This window comes from Rhinopithecus roxellana, chromosome 19 (assembly GCF_007565055.1).
Source record: "Rhinopithecus roxellana isolate Shanxi Qingling chromosome 19, ASM756505v1, whole genome shotgun sequence".
Taxonomy (NCBI): Eukaryota; Metazoa; Chordata; class Mammalia; order Primates; family Cercopithecidae; genus Rhinopithecus; species Rhinopithecus roxellana.
The window spans coordinates 75,184,090-75,204,992 of record NC_044567.1 but is presented as its reverse complement, the minus strand read 5'-3'; the positions used below and the strand labels follow the sequence as shown (position 1 = coordinate 75,204,992).

The 20,903-nt window shown below is 38.0% G+C and overlaps 2 protein-coding genes across 3 annotated transcripts in view; one reads left to right on the top strand and one right to left on the bottom strand.

Annotated features, from left to right (window-relative positions):
• EFCAB13 (EF-hand calcium binding domain 13) overlaps positions 1–20,903 on the bottom strand; it is a 126,915-nt gene that overhangs the window by 48,221 nt on the left and 57,791 nt on the right. For both annotated transcript variants that reach the window (XM_010363530.2, XM_030923055.1), the window contains one exon: positions 20,347–20,418. In XM_010363530.2, the coding sequence (XP_010361832.2) occupies positions 20,347–20,418 (72 nt within the window). The remainder of the gene's footprint in view (positions 1–20,346; positions 20,419–20,903) is intronic.
• LOC104662518 (tripartite motif-containing protein 59-like) lies at positions 13,506–14,831 on the top strand. Its single transcript, XM_010363528.2, is given in 3 exon segments — positions 13,506–13,966; positions 13,968–14,221; positions 14,224–14,831. Coding segments are annotated over 3 exon segments (1,206 nt in total). The 5' UTR covers positions 13,506–13,622.

Below are 20,903 nucleotides of genomic sequence, written 5' to 3'. Positions count from 1 at the left end.
TACAATGAGATATAATCTCACCTCAGTTAAAATGGTTTTTATGCAAAAGACAGTCAATGAGGATGTGGAGAAAGGGGAAGCCTCATATACTTTTGGTGGAAATGTAATGAGTACAGCCACTATGGAAAGCAGTTTGGAGGTTCCTCAATAACTAAAAATAGAACTACCATAAAAACCAGTATTCATACTGGTAGCTATATCTCCAAAAGATGGGAAATCAGTATATCAAAGAAGTATCTGCACTCCCATGTTTATTGCAGCACTATTCACAACAGCTAAGATTTGGAAGCAACCTGTGTCCATCAACAAATGAATGGATAAAGAAAATGTGGTACATATACACAATGGAGTACTATTCAGCCATAAAAAACAAATGATATCCTGTCATTTGCAAAAACATGGATGGAACTGGGTGTCAAAAGAATGAAATCCTGTCATTTGCAACAACATGGATGGAACTGGATGTCATTACGTTAAGTTAAATAAGCCAGGCACAGAAAGGCAAACTTCACATATTTTCACTTTTTATGAGAGCTAAAAATTAAAGCAATTGAACTCATGGAGATAGAGAGTAGAAAGATGGTTGCCAAAGGCTGAGAAGGGTAGTGGAGGCATGGTGGGGAAGTAGGGATGGTTAATGGGTACAAAAAAAAATAAAAGACTGAATAACACCTAGTATTTGCTAGCACAATAGGGTGACTGTAGTTAAAAATAAGTTGTACATTTAAAAATATCTAAAAGAGTATAATTGGATTGTTTGTAACACAAAGGATAAATGCTTGAGGTGATGGATATCCCATTTACCCTAATGTGATTATGATGCATTGCACATCTGTAACAAAATATCTCATGTAACCTATAAATATATATACATACTATGTATCCATAAAAATTAAAAATATAAAATAAAACAAAAGGATTATTGGGTTTCAACTAAACACCAAAATAAGTTCCAGCAAAAACCACATGATCATCTCAATAAACACAGAAACAGCATTTGACAAAATCCAACAGGAATTAATGATAAAAACTCTCAATAAGCTAGGAAAAGTAGAGAACTTTCTTCTTGAACTGATGAAGCGCATCTATGAAACACTGACAGCTAACATTATACTTAATAATGAAAGGCTGACTGCTTTCCCTGTATTGGGAACAAGGAAAAAATGTCCACTCATCATTTCCATTCAACCTTCAACAGTGTACTGGAGGTTTAGCCAGTACAATAAGACAAAACAAGGAAAGACACCATGATCAAAGAGAAAGAAATGAGCCTATTTTTATTCTCAGATGAAATTATCTGATACGTAGAAAATTCTGAACAAAACAAAATTTAATAGCACAAATAAACAAGTTTAGCAAGGTCTCAGGATATAGATGAATACTCAAAAATCAGACATATTTTTATATACTAGCAACAAACAAACTGAAAATGAAATTAAGGAAACAATTTCATTCATAATTATATCAAAAAGAATAACTACTTAGATTAATTTAACAAAAGAAATGTAAGACTTGTACTTTGAAAACTAAAAACATTGCTGAGAGAAATGAGAGATCTAAAAGAATAAAAAAAATTCATGTTTGTATATTGGAAGACTCAATATCATCAGGAAGATAAAGCTCAATTTCTACCAAAATCCCAGCAAGATTTTTTTTTTTTTTAGAAATTAGCAAGTTAATCCTAAAACGTATACAGAAATGCTAAGGATCTAAAATAGCCAAAATAATTTTGAAACAAAGTTAGACTTTACATTACTCAATTTGAAAACTTAATATAAAACTATAGCAATCAATGCTATGGGGTATTAGCACAGCGATAGGCATATACATCAATAGAATAGAATTGAAATTTCAGAAATAAACTCTTACATTTATCATCATATATTTGAGGATAATCTCCATGAAAACTTCCCACAATCTTGCAAGAGAGGTCAATAGGCAAATTTGGGAAATTCAGAGAATCCTTACAACATACTATATAAGACAACTATCCCAAGACACATAGTGATCAGATTCACCAAAGTGAATATGAAAGAAAATATCTTAAAGGCAACTAGAACATGTCACATACAAAGGAAACCCCAACAGGCTAACACTGGACACTTCAGCAGAAACCTTATAAGCCAGAGAGATTGGGGCATATATTCAGTATCCTTAAGAAAAGAAATTCCAACCAAGAATTTCATATTCAGTCAAATTAAGTTTCATAAGCAAAGGAGAAATAAAATCCTTTTCAGACACGCAAATGCAAAGGGAATTCATTATCACTGGACCTGCATCACAAGAGGTTCTTAAGGGAGTGCTAAACATGGAAACAAAAGGCCATTACCTGCTACCACAAAAACACACTTAAGTACATAGCCCACTGACATTACAAAGCAACTATACAATCAAGCCTACATAACAACCAGCTAACAACATGACACATCAAATACTGCACATATCAAGGTTACCTTTGAATGTAATCAGGTTAACACCCCACTTAAAAGATAGAAAGTGGCAAGTTGGATAAAGAAGCAAGACTCAGCTGTATGCTGCCTTTAAGAGACCCATCTTGCATGCAATGACACCCATAGACTCAAAGTAAAGGGATGGAGAAAGAACTATAAAGCAAATGGAAAACAAAAAGGAGCAGGGGTTGATATTCTTATTTCAGACAAAACAGACTTTAAACCAACAATGATCAAAAAGGACAAAGAAGGTCATTACACAATGATAAAGTGTTCAATTCAACAAGAAGACTTAACTCTCTTAAATATATATGGACCCAACACTGGAGCACCCAGGTTCATAAAACAAGTTCTTAGAGACCTGCAATGAGACTTAGATAACCACACAATAATAGTGGGAGACTTCAACACCCTACTGACAGTGTTACAAATAACTCTTACAATTCAATAATAAGAAAACAAGCAACCAAAATTATTAAAGGCAAATATACACTACTGCTTCCAGGTAGATGAAATAAATATGCTCTTCCCTGCTCCTCCCACTAAATGTAACTAAAACCTTGTGCACTATATCTTTTAAAAAACATAAGACTCTGAAACATGGTATCCATTGCAGCATTATTCACAATAAACAAGACATGGAAACAACCTAAATGTCCATTCACAGATAAATGGATAAAGAAAATGTGGTATATACATACAATGAAATTTTGTTCAGCCTTAGAAAAGAACGAAATCCTGCTATATATAACAACATGGAGGAGCCTGGATGATATTATGCTCAGTAAAATAAGCCAGTCACAGAATGACAAATACTGTTATGATTCCATGATATGAGATATCTAAAATAGTATGTTAGAAAAAGTGGAATGGTGGTTGTCAGGAGATAGCGGGGAGGAAAAATAATATTCTCTTCAGAGGGTTTCAGTTATGCAAGATGAGTAAGTACTAGAGCTCTGCTGTACAATATTGTGCCAATAGTTAACCATACTGTATTGTGTATTTCAAATGTGTTAAGAGATCTCATGTTAAGTGTTCTTACCACAATAAAAATACGTAAGATTTTTTAAAAGACTCAGAAACATGGAGAAAAGGCAGACCAGCTAGAGACCTCAGGACCTAAGGAATGACATGGTGGTGAGGTTCCTGCATTTTCTTTTTACCTCATACATTACAGACTTAGAGCTAAAGAATCCAGTAACCCAGAAACACCAATTGGCACCAACAAAAAAATGCCCTAACAGAAGCCTGCTATCTGTAACCAAAGGTTGAGGAAAAGGGCAGCCCAACAGGACAGAAAACTTAGATAACCTCTCTACTCCAACCAAACACCACAAGAAAAACTGTGGTTTCACCGCCATCTACACCAGCAAAGGCCAAGTGTAAATCCTGGATTTTCACCTTCACAAGGCACTCCAACACCCTGACAGGTGATGACGAGAGACCCAGTAGAGGGTGGGAACTTTTATCCCCACTGACCTGATAACAAAGTCCTCCCAACCAGCAGCATCAGTGGAGACCATGTGAGGAACCCAGATTTCTACCCCCATTCAATATTAACAACGGGTTATTCCACCTCCTCCCTAAGACAGTATCAGAGGAGGACCAATAGAGACAGAACTTTCAATACCACCCAAGAATAAAAAGGTTAACCCCTGTGGTATAAGCAGAGACCATGTAGGGACCCAGAATTCTTATCCTTGCCCAGCAGTAATGATAAGGCTGAGCAGGAAAGCTGGATTTCTATCTCCACCTGGAAGTAAGGAGGTTGGGTCTGCTCTTTTTCTGCTAGAGCAGAGTCACAGAAAGACAGCCAAAACAAAAGGTTTAAACAAGAGTCTCATAACATAATACAAAAGTATCCAGGCTATAATTAAAATCACTTATCATATTAAGGACCAAGGAGATCTCAAACTAAATGAAAAAAAAAAGACAACTGATAGATGCTAACATCAAGATGACAGAGATGGGCAAATTATCTGACAAAGATTTTTTAAAGCAGCCATAAAAATGGTTCAATAAGCAATTATAAACACACTTGAAACAAATAAAAACATTGGAGTACCTCAGCAAAGAAATATTAATAGAAAGTTTCAGCAAGGAATTAGAAGACATAAAAAACCAAAAGGAGATTTTAGAACTAGAAAATACAATAGCTGAAAGTAAAAGGCTCAGTAGATCTGGCATTGGAGAAAAGAAATTTATTATAAATAAATAAACGATAAATAACAAAATCTCAGAGTATAGACTCCAAAGCTTAATGTATGAAACAGGGGAGAATCAATAAACTGAAATATAGAGTAATAAAAATTACCCAATGAGAAAATAGACTGTAAAAAATTAACAGAGTTTCAGGATTGTATAGAAATATACACAAATATCTAACATTTGTATTATCAGAGTTCTAGAAAGAGAAGAGAAAAAAACAGAACTAAAAATTACTCAGATAAATAATGAGTGAACATTTCCCAAAATTTAAGCAAGAGACATTAACCTACAAATTCAAGAAACTTATTGAACCTCAAACAAAATAAACCCAAAGAAATCCATGTCAAGGCACATCATAATTAAAACTGTAAAAACTAAAGAGAAAGAAAAAAATATTGATAGCCAAAGAAAACAATACATTGCCTACAAGGGAAAGAATAAACCAATCTGCATAATAGGATTTTTCATCAGAAATCACGGAAGCCAGAAGGAAGTGGTACGGTATTTTCCAAATGCTGAAAGTAAAAGGACTGTCAACCCCAAATCTTATACTCAGAAAAAGTATTCTTTGGGAGACTAGGTAAAACAAAGATATTCTCAGGTGAAAGAAAATTAAGAGAATTAGTTGCCAGTGAACCTATTAATGTCTAAAGGAAGTTCAGAAAGAAAAGGAAAAAATAACTTTGAAACTCAAGAGGGAACAAAGAAAATAGCAAGCCCAAATATGAGCAAATATAATAGGCATTCCTTCTCTTACTGAGTTGTTCCTTGTTTGTTTGTTTGTCTGTTTTTTGAGACAGGGTCTCACTCTATCACCCAGGATGCAGTATGGTGGTGAAGTCATGGCTCACTGCAGCCTTAACTTCCCAGGCTCAGGTGATCCTCCCACCTCAGTCTCTTGAGTAACTAGGACTACAGGAGTGCACCGCCGTGCCCAACTAATTTTTGTACTTTTGGTAGAGACAGGGTTTCGCCATGTTGCCCAGACTGGTCTCGAACTCTTGGACTCGAGCAATTCACTCACTCCGACCTCCCAAAGTGCTGGGATTACAGATGTGAGCCACTGCACCTAGTCCCCCTGTTTAGTTTTATAAATTATATTTAATGCTTGCAGCCAAAATGTTAACACTTTCTGATGTGGTTTTAATTGTATATAAAGGAAATATCTAAGACAATTATAAATGGGGGAGAGTAAAGGGCATAAAAGAAGATAAAATTTCTATACTTCACTTGAACTGGTAAAATGATGACACCAATTGTATAATAAGTCATTAATATGTAATGTAATACCTGACGCAACCACTAAAGAAACTTATACAAAAAGATACACTCTAAAACACTATAGATAAAGCAAAACAACATTCAAAAAATAGGCAAAAGATTTGGATAAATATTTCAATAAACACATATGAATATGAATAAACACAATAAACACATATGGCCAGGCACAGTGGCTCACACCTGTCATCTCAGCATTTTCAGAGGCCAAGGCGGGGGACTGCTTGATATCAGGAGTTCAACACAGGGAGACCACATCTCTACAAAAGATTTTTTTTTTTATTAGCCAGGCTGAGTGGCATGTGCCTGTGATCCCAGCTACCTGGGAAGCTGAGGTGGAAGGATTATTTGAGCCCAGGAGGTCTAGGCTGCAGTGTGCAGTGATTGAGCCACTGCACTCCAGCCTGGGTGACAGAGCAAGACCCAGTCTCATAAAAAAGATTATGAATGGCTAGTAAGCACGTGAAAATATGCTTGACAAAATTACTCATTAAGGAAATGCAAAACTAAAACCACAGTGAAATACCATTTCACACCTATTATAAAGTTACAATAATAAAATAATATCAAGTGTTGACAAGATGTGAAGAAACTAGAATCCTCATACATTGCTTGTGAAAAATGAAAATGTTATAGACACTTTGGAAAACAATTCTGACAGTTTAAGAGTTAAACATAAATTCACCATATAACCTAGCAATTCTTCTCTTAGGAATCTCCCCAAGAGAAATAAAAGTTTATGTCCAGAGGGAAACGTGTATACAAATGTTAATTTCAGTATTATTTGTAACAGCCCCAAATTGGAAACAATCAAATGTCCATGAGCCAATGGGCCACCAACAAAGTAAAGAATATCCATACAATATAATATAGATTTATTTAGCCATAAAAGGGGATGAACTACCGATACATACTACATAAATTAACCTTAGAAACCAGAAGTGTGATGTCACCAAAATGGCAGAGCAGAAGCAATCTGGCTTCATTCTCCCCTACTGAAAACCAAAAACAAATATCCGGTGCCAAGATTAACACCAGTAATATCCCAGGACTCATATCTGAAGCTGAAATGACTCCTGGGGGCACGGAGAAGTGAAAATCTCCAAGCAGATGGTAAGAGAAAAAGACTTCTATATCCACAACACCTCTCCACCAACCTGCCAGGTACCATGAGGAAGAGTTCCCCTGAAATCTTCATTTCTACAGTGGAAAAAGTGAGACCATGGCAGTCAGTCAGCTTCTCCACCATCTTGGGTTCCTTTATAGGAAAACTATTCCTGAATCAACCCAAATGAAGTATTATGAGTGCCTATAGGCAATAAAACCCCTGAGGGCGTCTAGCAACTAAAAGGGAGGTGGGACCAGCAACCCCAGGCCACAAAATTCTGCTCTGTATCTCAGCCAAAGGAGATACCAAATCAGAGTGGCTGTTCAGCAGTACCACACTGTAGGAAAGCACATGCCATGGCTCCACTCAGCGTGAACCTATAGACAGCCTTCCCACACAGCTAGAGTATCCCTTTTAAGACCTCCCCATTTGAGACATGTAGGACTCTGACCATTTGTGAAGCCAAGGCAAATCTGGGTTTAAAATACAATCTAGTGCCAAAAAGATGCAGTGATCTAGGGTTAACAGGACTCAACAGGCAAAGTACAAAAATCCTCTAAGCATATATAGGCTGGGAAGACCAAAACAAGCTAGACAGCAAAGACTGGAATAAATAACTAATGGTTCAGTGCGAAGATATAGACATACGTCCACAAGGAAGAACAGCAAACTAGAAACCATGACCTCCTCAGAAAGACAGAGTAAAGAGCTACTGACTGATCTTAATAAGACAGCAATGTGTGAGCTCTCAGATCAAGAATCCAAACTGGTGGTTTTAAGGAAATCTCATCAAAGACTGTAGAAAGAGACAAAGAAGGTCACCATATAATAATAAAAGGGCTGATCCAATAAGAGGATATAACAATTATACATATATATGTACACAACAACAGAGGACCCAAATATATAAAGCAAACATTAATAGACCTAAAGGGAGAGACAGACTGCAATGCAATCCTACTAGAGGACTTCAACACACTATTCTCAGTAATGGACAGATGATCCAGAAAGAAAATCAACGAAGAAACATCGAAGTTAAACTACACTCTAGACCAAATGAACCTGACATTTGCAGAACATTTCATCCAACTGCTGCAAATATACATTATTCTCATCAGCACATTGAACATTCTCCAGGACGGGCCATATGTCAGGACACAAAAGAGGTCTCAACAAATTTTTAAAAGTCAAAATCATATGAAGTATTTTTCTGATCCCAATATAATAAAACTAAAAATCAATAACTAAGGAATTTTAGGAACTATGCAAACACTGAGACTGCTGGCAAGATGGCGGAATAGGAACAGCTCCAGTCTGCAGCTCCCAGTAAGACCAACACAGAAGGCGGGTGATTCCTGCATTTCCAACTGAGGTACCCTGCTCATCTCATTGGGACTGGTTAGGCAGTGGGTGCAGCCCATGGAGGACGAGCAGAAGCATCGCCTCACCCAAGAAGTGCAAGGAGCAGGTGGCGGCGGCAGGGGGTGGCAGGGGGGAGCGCCCTCCTCCAGCCAAGGGAAGCCTTGAGAGACTCCTATCTGGCCCAGATACTATGCTTTCCCCATGGTTTTGCAATCTAAAGACCAGGAGATTCCTTCACGTGCCTACACCACCAGGGCCCTGGGTTTCAATCATAAAACTGGACGGCTCTTTGGGCTGACACCAAGCTAGCTGCAGGAGTTTATTTTTGTACCCCAGAGGCACCTGGAATGCCAGCGAGACAGAACGGTTTACTCCCCTGGAAAGGGGGCCGAAGCCAGGGAACCAAGTGGTCTGGCTCAGCGGGACCCACTCCTATGGAGCCCAGCAAGCTAGGCTGGGTTGAAATCCTCGCTGCCAACACAGCAGTCTAAAGTCCAACTGGAACAATCAAGCTTTGTGTGGGGAGGGGCATCCACCGTTACTGAGGCTTCAGTACCTCGGTTTTCCCCTGACAGCGCTAAAAAGGCCTGGAAGTTCGGACTGGGTAGAACTCAACACAGTGTGGCAAAGCGGCTGCAGCCAGACTACCTCTCTAGATTCCTCTTCACTGGGAAGGGCATCTCTGAAAGAAAGGCACCAGCCCCAGTCAAGGGGTTATAGATAAAACTCCCATCTTACTGGGACAGAGCACCTGGGGGAAGGGGCGGCTGTGGGCACAACTTCAGCAGACTTAAACATTCCTGCCTGCTGGCTCTGAAGACAGCAGTGGATCCTGACAAGGAGGGCTCTCCCAGCACAGCACTCGAGCTCTGGTAAGGGACAGACTGCCTCCTCCACTGGGTCCCTGACTCCCATACCTCCTGACTGTGAGAGACCTCCCAACAGGAGTTGTCAGACACCTCATGCAGGAAAGCTCCGGCTGGCATCAGCCCAGTGCCCCTCTGGGACAAATCTTCCAGAAGAAGGAACAGCAGCAATCTTTGCTGTTCTGCAGCCTACACTGGTAATACCCAGGCAAATATGGTATGGAATGGACCTCCAGCAAACTGCAGCAGACCTGCAGAAGAGGGGCATGACTGTTAGAAGAAAAAGTAACAAACAGAAAGCAGTAACATTATCAACAAAAGGAACCCCATACAGAAACCCCATCCAAAGATCAAAGGTACATAAATCCATAAAGATGAGGAAAAACCAGCACAAAAACGCTGAAAATTCCAAAAACCAGAATGCCTCTTCTCCTCCAAATGATTGCAACTCCTCTCCAGCAAGAGCACAAAACTAAACAGAGAATGATTTTGACGATTTGACAGAAGTAGTCTTCAGAAGGTGGGTAACCACAAACTCCTCTGAGCTAAAGGAGCATGTTCTAACCCAATGCAAAGAAGCTAAGAGCCCTGACAAAAGGTTACAGGAACTGCTAATAGAACAACCAATTTAGAGAAGAACACAAATGACCTGATGGAGCTGAAAAACACAGCACAAGAACTTCATGAAACATACACAAATATCAATAGCTGAATCAATCAAGCAGAAGAACGGATATCAGAGATTGAAGATCAACTTACTGAAATAAGGTGTGAAGACAAGATTAGAGAAAAAAGACTGAAAAGGAATGAATGAAGCCTCCAAAAAATATGGGACTATGTGAAAAGACCAAACCTACAATTGATTAGGGACCCTGAAAGTGACAGAGAGAATGGAACCAAGTTGGAAAACACACTTCAGGATATTATCTGGGAGAACTTCCCCAATCTGGCAAGACAGGGCAATGCTCAATTTCAGGAAATACAGAGAATACCACTAAGATACTCCTCAAGAAGAGCAACCCTAAGGCACAAAACCGTCAGATTCTCCAGGGTTGAAATGAAGGAAAAATGGTTGGCTGGGAACAGTGTCTCACGCCTGTAATCCCAGCACTCTGGGAGACCGAGGCAGGCAGATCATGAGGTCAGGAGATCGAGACCATCCTGGCTAACACAGTGAAACCCCGTCTATACTAAAAAAATACAAAAACCTGGTGGGGCATGGTGGCAGGCACCTGTAGTCCCAGCTACGTGGGAGGCTAAGGCAGGAGAATGGTGTGAACCCAGGAGGCAGAGCCAGCGTGAGTGGAGACGTGCCACTGCACTCCAGCCTGGGTGACAGAGCGAGACTCCATCTCAATAAAAAAATAAAATAAAATAAAAGTTAAGGGCAGCCAGAGAGAAAGGTCAGGTTACCTACAAAGGGAAGTCCATCAGACTAACAGCAGATAGCTCTGCAGAAAACCTACAAGCCAGAAGCCAGAAGAGAGTGGGAGCCAATACTCAACATTCTTAAAGAAAAGAATTTTCTAACCAGAATTTCATATCCAACCAAACTAAGTTTTATAAGTGAAGGAGAAATAAAATCCTTACATATAAGCAAATGCTGAGGGATTTTGTCAATACCAGGCCTGCCTTGCAAGAGCTCCTGAAGGAAGCACTAAATATAGAAAGCAAAAACTGGTACCAGCCACTGCAAAAAAAACCACTCATATAGAAAGACCAATCACACTATGAAGAAACTGCATCAACTAATGTCCAAAATAACCAGCTAGCATCATGATGACAGGATGAAATTCACATATAACAATATTAACCTTAACTGTAAACAGGCTAAATTCCTCAATTAAAAGACACAGACTGACAAATTAAGAGTCAAGAACCATCAGTGTACTGTATTCAGGAGACCCATCTCACATGCAAAGACACACACACGCACAAAATAAAGGGATAGGGAAATATTTACCATGCAAATGGAAAGCAAAAAAAAAAAAAAAACCAGGGTTGCAATCCTAGTCTGTCATAAAACAGCCTTTAAACCAACAAAGATCAAAAACGATAAAGAAAGGATTAATGCAACAAGAGCAGCTAACTATCCTAACTATATACGCACCCAATACAGGAGCACTCAGATTCATAAAACAAGTTCTTTGAGACATACAAAGATACTTAGACTCCCACAGTGAAAGTGACAGACTTTAACACTCCATTGTCAATATTAGACAGCTCAAGGAGACAAAAATTAATAAGGATATTCAGGACTTGAACTCAGCTCTAGATCAAGCAGACCTAATAGACACCTACAGAACTCTCCACCCCAAATCAACAGAATATACATTCTTCTCAGCACTACATCGCACTTATTCTAAAATTAACCACATAATTGGAAGTAAAATACTCCTCAGCAAATGTAAAAGAATGGAAATCATAACAGTCTCTCAGACCACAGTGCAATCAAATTAGAACCCAGGATTAAGAAACTCACTCAAAACCAAACAACTACATGGAAACTGAACAACCTGCTCCTGAATGACTAATGGGTAAATAATGAAATGAAGGCAGAAATAAATAAATTACTTGAAACAAATGAGAACAAAGACATAATGTACCAGAATCTCTGGGACGCAGCTAAAGCAGTGTTTAGAGGGAAATTCATAGCACTAAATATCCACAGGAGAAGGCAGGAAATATCTAACATCGACACCCTAACATCACAATTAAAAGAACTAGAGAAGCAAGAGCAAGCAAATTCAAATGCTATCAGAAGACAAGAAATAACTAAGATCAGAGAAAAACAGAAAGAGATAGAGACATGAAGAATACTTCAAAAAAATCAATGAATCCAGAAGCTGGTTTTTTGAAATGATTAACAAAATAGATAGACTGCTAGCAAGACTAATAAAGAAGAAAACAGAAAAGAATCAAATAAACACAATAAAAAAATGATAAAGGGGATATCAGCACTGACCCCACAGAAATACAAACTACCATCAGAGAATACTATAAACACCTCTACACAAATAAACTAGAAAATCTAGAAGAAATGGATAAATTCCTGGACACATATACCCTTCCAAGACTAAACCAGGAAGAAGTCGAATCCCTGAACAGACCAATAACAAGTTCTGAAAATGAGGCAGTAATTAATAACCCACCAACCAATAAAAGCCCAGGACCAGATTGATTCAGAATTAAATTCTACCAGAGGTACAAGGAGGGGTTGATAGCATTCCTTCTGAAACTATTCCAAACAATAGAAAAAGAAGGACTCCGCTCTAACTCATTTTATGAGGCCAGCATCACCCTGATACCAAAACCAGGCAGAGACACAACAAAAAAAGAAAATCTCAGGCCAACATCTCTTATGAACATTGATGTGAAAAGCCTCAGTAAAATACCAGCAAACAGAATCCAGCCACACATCAAAAAGCTTACCACCACGATTAAGTCAACTTCATCCCTGGGATGCAAGGCTGGTTCAACATATGCAAATCAATAAATGTAACCCATCACGTAAACAGAAACAAAAACAAAAACCACGATTGTCTCAATAAATGCAGAGAAGGCCTTCGACAAAATTCAACACCCCTTCATGCTAAAAACTCTCAATAAACTAGGTACTGATGGAACATATCTCAAAATAATAAGAGCTATTTATGACAAACCCATAGCCAATATCATACTGAATGGGCAAAAACTGGAAGCATTCCCTTTGACAACCGGCACAAGACAAGGATGCCCTCTCTCACCACTCCTATTCAACATAGTATTGGAAGTTCTGGCCACAGCAATCAGGCAAGAGAAAGAAATAAAGGGTATTCACATAGGAAGAGAGGAAGTTCAATTGTCTCTGTTTGCAGATGACATGATTGTATATTTAGAAAACCCCACTGTCTCAGCCCAAAATCTCAAGCTGATAAACAACTTCAGCAAGGTCTCAGGATACAAAATCAATGTGCAAAAATCACAAGCATTCCTATGCATCGAAAACAGGCAAGTGGACAACCAAATCATGAGTGAACTCCCATTCACAACTGCTACAAAGAGAATAAAATACCTAGGAATACAACTCACAAGGGAGGTGAAGGACCTCTTCAAGGAGAACTACAAACCACTGCTCAAGAAAATACGAGAGGAGGGCCCCGCCCGGCCTAGGCACCTGAAGCCCTTCAGGGCGGAGGAGGGCGGGGACTTGGGGCAACTCTCAGCATCAGCATGGAGCCGGTGGCTCTCTGTTTCAGCGCTGTGGAGTCGCCTAGTCCGCCTCCTCCCCGCGAATAAGAATAAAAGATTCTGGAAGGAGTTGGAGAGAGTGTATTCAGTCCCCAAACCAGGAGATCAACAAAGTAGGAAATGCACAATTTTGAGGAAGAGTTAACTTGTCCCATATGTTACAGTATTTTTGAAGATCCTTGTGTACTGCCATGCTCTCATACATTTTGTAGAAATTGTTTGGAAAACATTCTTCAGGCATCTGGTAACTTTTACATATGGAGACCTTTACGAATTCCACTCAAGTGCCCTAATTGCAGAAGTATTATTGAAATTGCTCCAACTGGTATTGAATCTTTACCTGTTAATTTTGCATTAAGGGCTATTATTGAAAAATACCAGCAAGAAGACCATCCAGATATTGTCACCTGCCCTGAACATTACAGGCAACCATTAAATGTTTACTGTCTACTAGACAAAAAATTAGTGTGGTCATTGCCTTACCATAGGTCAACATCATGGTCATCCTATAGATGACCTTCAAAGTGCCTATTTCAAAGAAAAGGACACTCCTCAAAAACTGCTTGAACAGTTGACTGACACACACTGGACAGATCTTACCCATCTTATTGAAAAGCTGAAAGAACAAAATTCTCATTCTGAGAAAATGGTCCAAGGCGATAAGGAAGTCGTTCTCCAGTATTTTAAGGAGCTTAATGATACATTAGAACAGAAAAAAAAAGTTTCCTAACAGCTCTCTGTGATGTTGGCAATCTAATTAATCAAGAATATACTCCACAAATTGAAAGAATGAAGGAAATGAGAGAGCAGCAGCTTGAATTAATGACACTGACAACATCTTTACAAGAAGAGTCTCCACTTAAATTTCTTGAAAAAGTTGATGATGTACACCAGCGTGTAGAGATCTTGAAACAAAAACCACTTCCTGAGGTTCAAACTGTCGAGATTTATCCTCGAGTAAGCAAAATATTGAAAGAAGAATGGAGCAGAACAGAAATTGGACAAATTAAGAACGTTCTCATTCCCAAAATGAAAATTTCTCCAAAAAGGATGCCATGTTCCTGGTCTGATAAGGATGAAAAGGAAATTGAATTTTTTAAAATTTTAAACATTGTTGTAGTTACATTAATTTCAGTGATACTGATGTCAATACTCTTTTTCAACCAACACATCATAACCTTTTTAAATGAAATCACTTTAATATGGTTTTCTGAAGCCTCTCTATCTGTTTACCAAAGTTTATCTAACAATCTACATGAGGTAAAGAATATACTGTATCACATTTTCTATTTGTTGACGGAATTCATGTGGAAAATAGTTTCTCATTGAAAACGTCGATCTGAATTGTTTAAATGGGCTCATTCTGTACATTGCTAAATGAAAAATAGGGTGGCAGCATGAATAAATAGCAAACTAAGCTTTATTAGTGCTGCAACTAATATAAACAAAGTTTATGTTTGTTGCTTTTGGTTAGCAATATGTCAAAGTTAGAAATATCTGAAATATTCAAATCTTTGGGAAAATCTAGTAACTAATTTGAAAATTAATACACTATCCCATTTTTATTGGCTTTATGAAGGTTGACATAATGTTTCTGTGACATTTAAACATTCTTGTACCAATATTGTCTTTTACCATTATTATATACTGCAGTTAATTGGCTTTACAGTTCTTTATATATATAGCAAAATCCTGAAAGTACATATACCTTTATTTAGATATGGCTTGAAGCTTTTGAATGGGTGAATAGGATGATAGAAAGGTTTTAAAATGAAGCAACAAAGTCTTAAAGTGATAAGGCATTGCTTAAAGATCTTTTGATCAAACATACCTGTGTTTTAGATAGATTTAAGAGCCCTAAATGTTTATCACCATCCACTCCAAATAAAGCTATTGCTTTTGGATAACTGTTCGGGAACGGTGGCTTTTTTTTTTTTTTTTTTTTTTTTGAGACGGAGTCTCGTTCTGTCGCCCAGGCTGGATTGCAGTGGCGCCATCTCAGCTCACTGCAAGCTCCGCCTCCTGGGTTTACGCCATTCTCCTGCCTCAGCCTCCTGAGTAGCTGGGATTACAGGCGCCCGCCACCTCGCCCGGCTAGTTTTTTTTTTTTTTTTTTTTTTTTTTTGTATTTTTTAGTAGAGACGGGGTTTCACCGTCTTAGCCAGAATGGTCTCGATCTTCTGACCTTGTGATCCACCTGTCTCGGCCTCCCAAAGTGCTGGGATTACAGGCTTGAGCCACCGCGCCCGGCCAAGGGAACGGTGGCTTTTTAAAAGAAATTTTCGAGACTGGGTCTCACTTTGTTGCTCAGGCTGGAGTGCAGTTGTCTGGTCATGACTGACTGCAGTTTCGACCACCCAGGTTCAATCGATCCTCCCGCCTCTGCCTCTGGTGTAGCTGAGACAAGGCACACACCCCCATGCCCGGCTAATTAAAAACATTGTTTTTTGTAGAAATGAGGTTTTGCCATATTGCCCAGGTTGGTCTCAAAGTTCTGGACTCGAGATCTGCCCACCTTAGCCTCCCAAAGTGCTGGGATTACAGATACGAGCCACTGTACCTGGGGGCCAGCATTTTTAATACTTGTCATATTCTATAGTGTAAATTTAAGATTGTATTTAACTTTCTGCTCATCAAATCAGTTCTTGGATTAAAAACTCATTCTTACTAGAACAGAATCACGTTGGTAACTTGGGTTGTAGCAGGTTTTGATGGCATCGTGGACTTTATTCATCTTTTTTATTATACTTTAAGTTCTAGGGTACATGTGTACAACATGCAGGTTTGTTACATATGTATATATGTGCCATGTTGGTGTGCTGCACCCATTAACTCGTCATTTACATTAGGTGTATCTCCTAATGCTATCCCTCCCAATACGCCCCAGTGTGTGATGTTCCCCTTCCTGTGTCCAAGTGATCTCATTGTTCAGTTCCCACCTATGAGTGAGAATATGCGGTGTTTGGTTTTCGACTTTATTCATCTTAGCTCATTTAAATTTTCTACCACATTCCCTTAAGCTAATGCAAAAGTACCAACAACTTAATCTTATATTTGCTTTGCTTAAGAGGGCCTATTAAATCAAAGCCCTTTAGTTCCCTTTAACAGGGACTGGAGTTATGATGCATGTGTTAACGACTTTTGGCCCACTGTTCATGCAACCCTAAGTGCAGGTTGATTTGCTTTCCAGAAATCCCAAAGGGGCTGCTCTTGGATCACTGAAGAAGAGCCTTATCTAGTTCAAAAAGACGTTTTGGGTCAGATTAGACAATGCTCCTGGCCCTACAGATTGCACATAAACTATCATAAATAAATACAGCTTTTTCAGGGAACTAGTCCTAAAAGTCTTATCTGCTGAGAACAAGTCTTAACACTAAGATGACTGAATTATACTAATTTATGATTAGAATCAGACTTACACCTAGCACAATTAACTACTGTGTGGGTAAAGAACATTTAAAGGGCATAGTAGAGGTAAGGAGACATATATTCAGGTAGTTAGAGAGAAAAATACTAAGTTGCATTGATTACTTAAAATACTAGTCACATCATAAAAGTGCCCTGTAGTTTGAAAAACACATAAGCCATGAAATGTATGTTAGCCATTATGTGTTAAGCTACTTAATCTCTCATATCTGTGATGTGAATATTTTTAACACCCACTTTTTGTAGATGAGGGAACTGACAAGTGACTTGCCCAAGGCCATATAGCTGTGGGAGAACCCATGCATTCTCTTTTCAGAGTTCATGCTATCACTCAACTTTAAAGAAGTAGGCCAAGATGAATGTTAATAAGGGTTTATAATCTATAAGAATAGCTAAAAACATAAGTATATATACCATTTTAGATTTGACATTATTTTGTATCTTGCTAGTTTTTAGGAAAACTTCATTTTGTTAAGTATGCATAAATATAGTTGAATATATGAGTAACTGGTTCTTATACTGCTGTTTTGTATTTTTACCAGCAGGAAGATTGCAAAAGTTAATGTATATAAATCTTGAAATATTTCTAAGTTTTATGTATAATAAAATACATATTTAAAAAAAAAAGAAAATAAGAGAGGACACAAACAAATGAAAAAACATTCCATGCTCATGGATAGGAATGATCAATATCATGAAAATGGCCATCCTGCCCAAAGTAATTTATAGATTCTATGCTATCCCCATCAAGCTACCATTGACTTTCTTCACAAAATTAAAAAACTACTTTAAATTTCATATGGAACCAAAATAAAGCCTGTATAGCCAAGACAATCCTAAGCAAAAAGAAGAAAGCTATAGGCATCGTGCTACCTGACTTCAAACTATACTAAAAGGCTACAGTAATCAAAACAGCAAACAGCATGGTACTGGTACCAGAACAGATATATAGACCAATGGAACAGAACAGAGGCCTCAAATAGCACCACACATTAACAACCATCTGATCTCCGGCAAACCCTGACAGGAACAAGCAATGGGAAATGATTCCCTATTTAATAAATGGTGTTTGGAAAACTGACTAGCCATATGCAGAAAACTGAAATTGGAATCCTTCCTTGCACCTAATAGAAAATATAACTCAAGATGTATTAAAGACTTAAATGTAAGATCTAAAACCATAAAAACCCTAGAAGAAAACCTAGGCAATACCATTCAGGACATAGGCATGGGCAAAGCCTTTATGACTAAAACACCAAAAGCAATGGCAAGAAAAGCCAAAATTGACAAATGGGATCTAATTAAACTAAATAACTTCTGCACAGCAAAAGAAACTATCATCAGAGTGAACAGGAAACCTACAGAATGGGAGAAAAATGTTGCAACCTATCCATCTGACAAAGGGCTAATATCCAGAATCTACAAAGCACTTAAACAAATTTACAAGAAGAAAACAAACCCATCAAAAAGTGGGTGAAGGATATGAACAGACGCTTCTCAAAAGAAGAGATTTCACTTTGGGAGGCTGAGGTGGGCGGATCATAAGGTCAGGAGATCAAGACTGTCCTGGCTAACACAGTGAAACCCCGTCTCTACTAAAAATACAAAAAATTAGCCGGGCAGTGGTGGCATGCACCTGTACTTCGGAGGTCTCAGCTACTCAGGAGGCTGAGGCAGGAGAATCACTTGAACCCAGGAGGCAAAGGCTGCAGTGAGCCAAGACCACGCCACTGCACTCCAGCCTGGGTGACAGAGTGAGACTTTGTCTCAAAAAAAAAAAAAAAAAAAAAAAAAAAAAAGGAGAAATTTATGCAGCCAACAAACATGAAAAAGAAAGCTTATCATCACTGGTCATTAAAGAAACACAAATCAAAACCACAATGAGATACCATCTCACACCAGTTAGAATGGTGATCATTAAAAAATCAGGAAACAACAGATGCTGGAGAGGATGTGGAGAAACAGGAATGCTTTTACACTGTTGGTGGGAATGTAAATTAATTCAACCATTGTGGAAGACAGTATGGCGATTCCTCAAGGATCTAGAACCAGAAATACCATTTGACCCAGCAATCCCATTACTGGGTATATACCCAAAGGATTATAAATCATTCTACTATAAAGACACATGCATACGTATGTTTACTGCAGTGTTGTTCACAATAGCAAAGACTTGGAACCAACCCAAATGCCCATCAATGATAGACTGGATAAAGAAAATGTGGCACATATACACCATGGAATACTATACAGCCATAACAAAGAATGAGTTCCTGTCCTTTGCAGGGACATGGATGAAGCTAGAAACCATCATCCTCAGCAAACGAATGCAGGGAACAGAAAACCAAACACCACATGTTCTCACTCATAAGTGGGAGTTGAACAATGAGAACAATTGGACACGGGGAGAGGAACTTCACACACTGGGGCCTGTTGGCAGGTGGAGGGCTAGTGGAGGGATAGCATTAGGAGAAATACCTAATGTAGATGACAGGTTGAAGGATGCAGCAAACCACCATAGCATGTGTATACCTATGTAACAAACCTGCACATTCTGCACATGTATCCCAGAACTTAAAGTATAATAATAATAGTCTATTTGCTTACAAACTGAACATAAAGGAACACTTTTTAAAAGAAATCAATTTACTAATATTGTCTTCAATAAATCCAGACACTTCGCCACTTACATCCATCAGAAATGACAAATGACAATGTAGCTTTTAATATAAGTCTCATCATGTAAGTATAAAAGGAAATCTCTTGCTTTGGACTAATCTTTCCTTATCTGGGGAATTTTTTGCAAAGAAACAAAAAGCTTATTTTTTTTAGCATATGCATAAACAGAACAAAATAAAAACAGCAAGCTTTAATATCTTTCATTTCTCATTTTAATCTTGCTAAAAAATATTTAATCATTTGTATAAAAATATTGCAAGCAAAAAAAGGGTATTGTGGTAATAGTTGCACAACTCAATAAATTTAATAAAAATCAATGGATGAGTGAATTTTACATACATAAATTATACCTTGATAAAGTTGTTTTTAAAAGTTCTAAATCAAAGGTGAACCAAACGAGTATTTCATTCAAAGAAGTCCATTGAAAAAAAAAAAAAACATATCATCCATCAATTCCTAATCAATGTTGCTAATTACCTATTTGATCTCTACATTATCATTATTACCATATATTTATGGATCACTTTTCAGTTTGCAAAATTCACATGACAACTCTGTGAGGTAAACACCTTAGCTATTATTACTCTGATATAGCAAGTTTTTAAAAACTGGCAACTGACTTGCCTAAGAGTCACAAGCCTATTCCATCCAAAAGCAAGCCCAGTTCTGTTGAATCTAATTCTTCTCAATCAGCACTGCTCTTCCCTCTAAATCATTTTAAAACAAATTTCCTACCTACCATTGCATTCAGGAAAACTTTGCTCCTTGGCGAGAGTACTTATAAAGTCATCTAACGCCACCATTCCATTCTCTGTTTTTAAAAAAAGAGTTTAGATTATACATTCTGGTGTATTTTTGCATACAGGTAAATTTGCATTTTAACACAACTATTTTTAAAATTTACTTGATCCTTCATTTCATCATCCTATTTCTCCTTCATGTCATGTCTCATAATTCTTTCTAGATTAGGTCAGTTCATTTGGACAATTATTGAGAGCATATTAGTGCCAAGAACCATGCTAGGCACCGAGAACACAAAAATAAGAAAGACACAGTCCCTGCTTTTTCAATATCTATTACATGCAAAGGACTGAGTTAGATACTAATTTCTTAACAGATCTAGGAAAAAAGAAACTTGTCCATATAGACAGACCACGAGAGAGTTAAGGAGTCTATTTCATATCATCTTGAAAACCCACTCAATATGCTATCCATTAAGACACCTTAACAATACTAATCAGCCCTGACAAAACCAAGTATCCCCATCTCTATCTCCCTAGTATCCATGTGGTCCAA